General features: G+C 37.6%; 1 protein-coding gene across 3 annotated transcripts in view; it reads left to right on the top strand.

Moving 5' to 3' along the window:
• The first annotated feature begins 212 nt into the window (after window positions 1–212).
• pik3r1 (phosphoinositide-3-kinase, regulatory subunit 1 (alpha)) overlaps window positions 213–9,443 on the top strand; it is a 29,436-nt gene continuing 20,205 nt past the window's right edge. For 2 of the 3 annotated variants that reach the window (XM_081366152.1, XM_081366154.1), the window contains exons 1-2: window positions 601–947; window positions 2,046–2,655. In XM_081366152.1, the coding sequence (XP_081222278.1) occupies window positions 2,325–2,655 (331 nt within the window). In that variant the 5' untranslated portion in view covers window positions 601–947; window positions 2,046–2,324. Of the gene's footprint in view, window positions 379–600; window positions 948–2,045; window positions 2,656–9,443 lie in introns of those variants that run through there. The other variant, XM_081366153.1, reaches the window with a different exon arrangement.

The raw sequence follows: 9,443 nt of genomic DNA, 5'->3' as shown, positions 1-9,443 counted from the left end.
GAGTAACTATAATATAGTGACTACATTTTTTTATAGGCCTATGTGGAAAATTATCTGAGAGAGTTAGCGAATCGGATGAACTAAAGCTCTGTGATAGTGAGTATTACAAGTATTAAGCACAAGAAAAGAAAGCAAATTAAAATGGTTTAAATTAAATATAAAACAAAAGAGAAGCAGATAAGTGATAAGTCAGTGAAAAACACTGCTGATTCGCGTCAGTCAGCTGCCGTGCGCTCAACAGAAGAATGAGCCGCTGCCCGCTGCTCCTCTCAGCCATTCACTGAACAGGGTAGACGCAGAGAGAGGTGTGTGACGGCAGGGAGAACGCAAGAGCTCGCGCTCGCAGGACAGTACTGGCAACATTTGAAGGTTACTGAGGTTTGTCCAAAAAGTAGCTAGATTTGTCGCTAGTCGCTTTTTTGAAAAAAAAAAAAAAAAAAAAAAATTCGCCAAAGGGGGCTGAAAAGTCGCTAAAAATAGTGACAAAGTCGCTAAGTTGGCAACACTTCGCAAGCACAAGCAACTAACTAGAGGGGCGGGGCGTGGAGGGGGACTGGCGCTGACGCAGCGCAGAGGGCGTGGTTTGCGTTCGTTGTTTCTGCCATTGAGGGGATTCAGTGTGTGGTGACTCGGGCGGAGTCGGCTTTACTGTCGGGAAACGAGCTCAATCATTGAGTTAAAGAATTAAAAAAAAAAAAAAAAAAAAAAAAAAACTCATTTAGCGGGTTGAAATTTACCCCTGCACTGTATGTTACTTCCCCGAAGAAGCGTCGTATGTGGAGTGTTTTTAGCGGTTGTGGTGGGTGGATTTGTTGGAGAGCTGCTTAAACTGGAGTTACGGGAAGCGAAGGAGATTTTCTCGGCCCTGGTTTTCATGAACGGGCCTCTTACAACTTACTAAAGTTCGCAGATATACTTCAGTTTCTCTCTTTTTTAACCATTGCTCGGTAGGTATGCTTGTTTTATGAAGTATGCAATGTGTTTAGGATGGGTGTGTATTGTATCGTTGAGATTATGGGAGGTTTGGCAGGATCGCTTTACTGTGTCGATTGTTCCAGTACAGCGTGTCCAAAATGAATTCTATTACTGACTCTCCACTTACGTTACGTTACTTCACTACTTGACACTAGCGGTTTATTTTCTACAGCCACTGTGCTTTTAGCATCGTAAATTAAGTTGTAATATTTCTTGTTGTTGTACGTATACATTTATATGGTTCACTAATAAATAATCCGTTATATTATTTAAAGCTAACATTAGCCAATAAGCTAACCCCGAACATGCTAAATTAATATATGTTTACATTTATGCGTCTTCTATCAACGCCTAATGCATTGAGTCGTCATTCGGAATAATAGTCAGTTCGATTTTGATGGATCTGCTGTGTGTGATTTTAACTCATTTGATTGTGGTTTTGGTATTACTACATTTTAATTATATAAACTTACACTTTAATTGCTATAATTGCTGTTTGAATTAATTCAGTTTATGTTTGGCTAAGTTATTCATGTTCGTTCGTTCTTAATGTTGCGCCGATTAATAATTGTAATCTGTCACGTGAAACTCAAAGGAGAGTTTTCCTGTCAGCATTTTGACTCTTTGAGTTTCTTTTGCGCCATTAGTTATTTTATTTGCACTTTTTCAAAAAGTGTTTATTTCCATTTGACGCTTTCGTAGTTAATTTAGGTAACGTTATACTGTGCTTAACATTTTAAAATATATTTCTCGTTAGAAGACAGAGAAGAACAAAGAATCACGCCATATATAATCTCAGTATTTTGCTAGTTTAGTTCTACTTGGATAAAAGGTATTCACTTGCAGAACATTTATAACCTATTGCTGTTTATGCTATTAAGCTACTGCCACTTTTTTGTTCCTTTTGGTATTACTGTTATAATAACGTATATGTTTATATTCTGTCAAATAATGTGTAACAAGAGTAGATTTACTAGTTTTTTGTTTTTGTTTTCACCATGGAAGTTGAGTTGCTGTTTGAAATGCTTTTTGTGTGGCTTGTGTAAAATGGCTTCTCTTCTGTGTTGCAGGTTTGAGTTACTCTGTAAGATCCAGAGGAACAGGCCTCACACAGATGGGAAGAGTCTGTAAGAAGCACCTTGAAGGTGCACCCAATCATTGGACTATTAGTTTCACATAATCCACTTGTCCAGACAGACTATCCAGTGTGGATGATAATGATAATAAAGGCGTAAAGTCTTTGGATAAAACCTTGTTTTCTTCGACTCTTGCCTCATAAAAATATTGGTTTAAAGAACCTTTGTGAGCAGTCAGTATCATTTTTGTGACACCAAAACTTTACCATCAAAATGAGTGCAGAAGGATATCAGTACAGAGCGCTGTATGACTACAAGAAAGAAAGGGAGGAGGATATTAACCTGCATGTAGGGGACATTCTTACAGTCAACAAGGGTGCACTACTTGCAGTTGGCTACGTTGAGGGCATAGAGGAGAGACCAGAAGAAATCGGATGGCTGCCTGGCTTTAATGAAACCACTCAAGAAAAGGGGGACTTTCCTGGTACGTACGTGGAGTTCATCGGCAAGAAAAAGATTTCTCCACCAACTCCCAAACCAAGGCCCCCAAGGCCTCTACCTGTGGCTCCGGGGACTGCAAGGCCAGACTCGGACTCTGAGCAAAGTGAGTAAGCCAAAAAAATTCCCCTGAATTATATTTTCAGCCTTTTTGCCACATCCAGGGTTAGGATGTATTGCTAACTGGACTGAAATTTATGATGCAAATTAGCTTTAGAATTCAAAAAGTATTTGTCTTAAATCCTCAGATCTTTCTACCATTTTGAGCTGCTGCTTAGATAGTTTCTCAATTCCACAGAAGTTGTATATAGTTAACCTTTTGATTAATATTTGGTCACCAGAGTTGACCTTAACCAGTGGTCACAAAGCAGATCTTCATGTATTTGCAGTCTAAAAAATTGTCAACCATTTTAGCTTGGTTGGTGCATAATTTTAATGAACCCTTTTTCCACTTAACTAGATCCATTCATGCTGATGCCAAACCCACGTGCCTCTCTCAAAATACCCACTCACCACTTGTTCCATTTTCGTAACTAGCGACCAGATTTTACACCACCATTTCATCAAGAGATTGGATTTATAGCTGCAGCACACAAATGTCGCCTGAATATTTAAGGCTGTTTAAGGTTTGCACTGGGCTATGTTTCATAATTGCAAACATGGCAGGAAGCCCAGATTTGGATGGAGGCCTGCACACAGTAGTTTGTAATTGTCTGGCATTGCTGCATCTTTCACACAGCCACAGTATGAGTGCTTAGAGCCCCCTATGGCTCCTTTATAATCACCCAGCTCTCTTAATTTGTAGTTTTGCTCTATGCTGTCTTTTTGTGCCATTTGTTGCCATTTCTTTTCTAGTGTCTAAAAAAAGCTTGTGAATGATACAATACAGATTCTTCTTAGGGCACTTTCACACTATAGCTTTTGAGGCTTGTTTGCCTTAGGTTCTTAAGAAAAACCAGAAAGACAAACTCAGTTGTCATGGTGACAACTAAACCGTTCTTCATGTTGTCAGGTTATGAAATCATGATCATAAGTGAGATACGGCACTCAAAATCAACTTGTATGCGACTTCCTCGTCCTTTGTGGTGTGATGCATAAAAACACTAGTATATTTTTATCTTTTGAGGTTTTTTTTTTTTAAACCCACCTAACTTTTTCCTGGTTGTCAAGATCAAGATTGCTTAAGCTGCATAACTGTGGCTAAATTGACTCTATGGCCTCTCTTTTTCTGAATGAATATTCTGATTTGTGTCCATGTTAAGGGAAGGGAAGGGAGAGGAAGCGCTTACACTGGACAGGGGTTGAGACTTGGAGATTGCAGTTTTGAGGAATGTGAACCAGAAGCAGATCTGGAAAACTGCCAGAGCTCATGGCATTATGCTGCTCACACGCCAGGACTCAAACCCAATCCACATAGCATTTCTAATCTACATAGTACATAGGCCTAGATAATTGATATCTGATGCTATTTTACACTGTTGGAAGATTATTTCGGCCTTGCTAGAAAATCTCTGGTTTCTCTTCCTCATTTGAAATGACTACCGTATGTTTTTTTTTTCTCTTGAATCCTCTTGGCCTATTTGCGTAACTGTTGCGTAAAGAATCAGTGCAGAGGGAAGTGAAATGCCAGAAAATGCCCCTCATTCTCGATAGTGATGTTTGAGGTATTATGTGGAATTGTGTGTGTGGTATTATGTGTCATTATATGACATAAATGTTATTCCTGAGGAATCTCCAGAGCTAACTGAGCTCATTTAGAAAATTATTCTAAACATTAAAATGAAAAAAGAAAGAAGAATTTCATAGCCAAAAATGAAGTGCTTTCCAGTGTGACATTTTCCTGTACACCGCAAGTACCATTTCTGTGTGGTGCCTGAAGCAGAGACTCACGGCATAAGAAACATCTGGAATGTCTTAAAGACGAATCTCACAGATTTTCACCAATTCAGCAATTGGCTCTTCCTCTTTAGTGTTCATTTTATTATTCTACTAGCACAGGAGAATTCCAGGCAGAGAACGATTTGTAATTGTGCCGTGCCGAACTAAGCTCAACTGGAAATATAACTTTAACCGTTCCTTACCATTCTTAGAACCTTTTGATGAAAAAAGGGCAGTTAAGAAAGCATCTGATCATAGCTACATGGATTATGGATATGTTTGCACAAGCTCTGTAATTCGTCACACAGTCAAGTCACATACACATTTTATTTATATAGCACTTCATGCAATAGATTTCTTTAAAGCAAGCAGCTTTATAGTATTAAAAGTGAAAAAAAAAAAAACAGCCTCACCTACTATGAGTACTTGTCTTAGTTTACTTACCTTAACTTTGATTGTTAGTCTGTATACTGTAAAGGTAAGAAAGATTTTAGTAATTTAGTATAAATACATCTTTTCAGTTAATGAAATTAGTTTTTACTGTAATTGTTTTTTTGTTTTTGTTTTACTTTTTACAGTTTTTTACAGTGTACCAACAATACTGTTAAATGGCATTACTGAGATCAGCGTATATTTGAATGCATTGTATATTTATGGAACTTCTCATTGCCTCAGATGCCTCAGATTTATTAGCCGCCACTGAAGGTTCTTCCAGATTTTTCTCGTTCTCTCTCATTTCTCCATCTCCCTCTTTGATTTTTGGATTATTCTTCTGGGGTCAGACCTGATTGAGGAGATTGAGGGGGAGTGTTTAGCATGGGACCTCTCTCTGTCTCTCTCTCTCTCTCAGCAGCTGAGACTCACTTAAGAGAACAGCAGATGTGGAATTTCTGTCCGTTTTGGCTCCCAGGCTTTTTTTTTTTTTTTTTTGCTCTAACATACTCCTTTCTGTGGGCCTCTAGTCTAGAGTGAGAGGATCCATATGTGCCCAGCCCAGCTTTGTGCACAATTCTTGTTTTATTGTTTACTCATTCTTGGTAAAGCTTTCAACTGCGTTCTGGGTCCACAAATTGTATTGCTCAGTTTTTCCTTCACTTCGGTTCCAAGTTGTCTTTTTCTCTGCGTGACTCCAAACAAGGAATGAGATCTTTTATGGCTTTAACTTCTTCTGTACTATGGAAATTAGAGTTCCTCTTTATCTGACACTGTTCTGTTTTATTGCATGGAGAATGAGTTGAGCTGGTAAACATACACTATGTTTACGAATTTTTTTCCAACATAGCCTACTTAATAACAGTTGAATGTTTTTTTCAATTATCAATATAGTATAATACAATAACAAAAAATATGAACAGACACAAAATGGCTAAATAAATTATGGCCACAATGGTAATTAAAGTCGTCAAGTCATCCAACAACCAACCATTGAGAAGTTATTCTAATATTTTTCATTTAGGTTTGATTATTTTTAGTAGTGGTGCTTTTCTTTAGCAATTAAGCAGTTTACATTTTAAAGTCCTTCAAATTTAATCCTTTCTTCTAAGTATACATCACTTAGATTTAGGGATATTTTAGACAGAATAACCAAGGAATATGTTCAAAATGTGGGGCTGATCATTCAGTATTTGCCTGCTTTAGAGATAAAACATTCAGTAAAGCCACTAAATGTTCTTTGTTTCGGTATTCTGGAGTTCAGGATTCTGTTTCCAATTTCCATGGCCAATTGAAGTAGATGATGTGATCAAATCTTGTATGGACTAACCAGTTTTCATCCAACCACAAGTCCATGCAAGACCCACATTCCTGTACTTTGTGAGATATGGCAGTCTTTTAGTATGCAGTTTGCAGGGGTCATGCAGTCTGTGCATTAAATTTAGAGAAGCTATATGCTTATCTGCTATTTTATCTTTATCTCAATCTGAGATGCAGGTCTCTTGTGGTTGTTGCTAGGTCCATGTAATGCAGTGAGAATTTATTTCGATCAAATTGGTAGTACTGGGCAGTATGACCAAAAATCTGTATCATGCTACTTTTTAAGATTCTGACGGTTTCACGGTATATCAGTGTTTTTTTTCATGACTGGATGTTTATATAAGTTTATAGTAGCTTATTTTACTGTCAGGAGTGCATAAAATAGAAAAAAACTGTAATGTTAAATACAAATTTACTTTAAAAAATGGAGGTAATCAAAACAATTTATAAAACAAACAATTTTGGGTCATGCTTTATTTTACAGTGTCCTTGCTAGATTTGTTACATGTACTTACCATAGTAATAAAAGTAAATTATTCATAATTACATGCAACCAACCCTCAACCAAATCCTAATCCTACCCTAACCCTATAGTAGTAAGTACATGTAGTTACTTAGGCCTAATATTACTCTGTACTTAAAAATAATAACTCTGTAACAATGACACCTTAAAATAAAGTGTAACCCAATTTGGTTAACCTTTTAAAAATGTAATCAAATGAAAATTGTATAGTTCCTTTTATATTTGGCAAGTTTACTGTTTATATTAAAACATGTATGAGAACTTGGTATTCCTTAAAATATATATATTTTTAATCAATTGTATTAGTATTACACATTACATTCTACTGTGCAATGGTAATATATGTCTGTTATAATTTTATAAACCTTTTAGTAACGTATTATGTAATTAGATTTTCTTGAATGCAATGATAAAATGTTTATAAAGTGAACTCTCAGAGCAACTCTGGAGATGAAGTTCATGTGGAGTGTCCTTATAATGAGACGACAGATGCTAAAAAAAACCCATGAGCGTCACACGTGCGAAACTCTGAGGTTCTCATCCACAAATACGCAGAACATGCAGATTTCAAAAACATGTATGGTGCTTTATAATGCCTTTTTGCCTTGTGTGGAGCTTAACAGTACCATGAATACACACACACAGTATTGGATTTGGATCGTTCCCGTCTGACTGATACCGGATTCAGAAAAAAATGCAGAATCGGAGCCGATACCGATACTGGTTATCTGATTGGTGCATTCCTACACGCTACATATCGCTCTTCATGGCCGTTAAATAGATGCAGGAATTTCTTTTAGCTATGCATTGGTATGGTAGCCTGGTTCTACCAGACTCTTGTACATTTCATTTGTACAGAGAGTCTGGAATCTCTCCATTGAGAAACGTTTACTTCCTTGTAGGCGGGTTCTCTGTTAAAGTTCAAAACTATTGGATCTGCCCAGAGTCACTCAGGATCTGCCATAGCCAATCGCTAACGTGTGGTCGTGACGTATGTCATGCGCCGAAACCGGCCGGAAGCATTTACAAATTCAAAATGTATAAGGACAGTGATGTATTCAGTCAACTGTCGAAGCTGGGTCTAATCATTAACAATACGCCGCTGCGGTCGTTTCGGATCTGCCGCAAATGCTGTACAGTGATCACCAGGCTAGTGCGCGATACGGAAACAACTTTTCTGCCTCCTTCACTTGGTCCTCCATTAGTGCAACGAGGGGAGACGACAACAACTATCGGCTTTGCATCCCTATCGTTCCCCTTAGCTAACTCATTCACCACTAGAACTGCCATGGCGGTCATTTTGACCGTTTTGAATTTTATATCTGCAATGTTGAAAAAATAAATACAATCCTGCTGGTACCTGACTTTTCCTAAAAGTGTCTGTATTTTCATTTAAAATGTTTTTCATAAATTACCTATGTAAATTACACATAAGGCAAAAAAACAAAACAAATGAACATATTTACCTATTTCGGCCATAAACGGTCATATTGACCGCACCGAATTTCGCGGTATTATGCTACGCAACAATAAAATGTGGTAAAAAAATACACTAAACATATTCAACAACAAATCATTTAAATTTAATGATATTCAGAACAGAACAAGAATGAAAAAATAACTAAAGCCAAAATGAAATGCTTTATAAGCGAAAGTGAAAGTAAGCGGCGTTGGGCTCACTTAACTCTCTAATTAGAATCAAAATGTTTCAACATTTGCGATGTATTTGGATGCTAAATTATTCTTTATCATAGGCTTTGAACTTCACTCACGTTCCAATATCGACGGAAAAATCATCCTCTTCACACGCATAAAATGGTGCGAATTGTAGCCTACTAGTACTGAGAAACAGCAGTGGAATTTTTATGTTAGGTTGACTATTTTATTATTATATTTTATTATGGCTATAATGAACAGGCTGCAATGCTGGAAGATGCTGTGTGTGTGTGTGTGTGTGTGTGTGTGTGTGTGTGTGTGTGTGTGTGTGTGTGTGTGTGTGTCGGCGGGCGCGATCGAACAGTGGAAACATGAAAACATAGGCTATACTCTCCGTCATTTTGTTCAGGGCATCTACGAATATTATTTATTTATAAATAATAATTAAACTTGTTTAAATGTACAGTTTGGTGTTTTGTTTTTAAAAGACATCCTAATACAATAAATGCATTAATCTCTCAATTGGGGATTTATCATTAAAGTTATAGAGTTTTGAATAGCGATCAAAATGACCGCTTGCGGCAGTTCTAGTAGTTATGGAATTCTGGCACTTAGCTGGAAAATCAAACTTTTCCCGAACCCCGGGGGGAGGAGGGCCACAACATCATGGCCACCAACAAAACTTAGCAAACATTGTTCTTGCTCCGGCTTTAACTTCTGTATATTCGGCAGTTTTGCAACAACGGACCGAATAGCTTTTCTCACGTCTTTCTCCGCTGCCATTACTCCAACTCAAACTGACGCACTACATCTACGTCATCGTTCTCAGCCACTCCCTCTGTTCGCTGATTGGTCCTACAAAAAATAGCAGTCCCAGACGTAGTACTGAAGGAAAATGAAATTGAGCGGAAGTACGGAGGAGGGCGGAGCCAGGCTATTGGTATGGAGGTGTTTACACACGAAATTGAAACCAGCACTAAATGCAGGACATAACAAATAAATCAACCATAAAAATGTTTCAAACAACAAAAGTTATCCGAGAGAGTGCGCGTGAAAACTGCCAGGGAGAGCTGTAGCAGTTAACT

This window comes from Scardinius erythrophthalmus (assembly GCF_964197995.2).
Source record: "Scardinius erythrophthalmus genome assembly, chromosome: 5".
NCBI classification, from domain to species: domain Eukaryota; kingdom Metazoa; phylum Chordata; class Actinopteri; order Cypriniformes; family Leuciscidae; genus Scardinius; species Scardinius erythrophthalmus.
The sequence above is the reverse complement of the archived record's forward strand: the minus strand, read 5'-3'. Positions and strand labels throughout refer to the sequence as shown.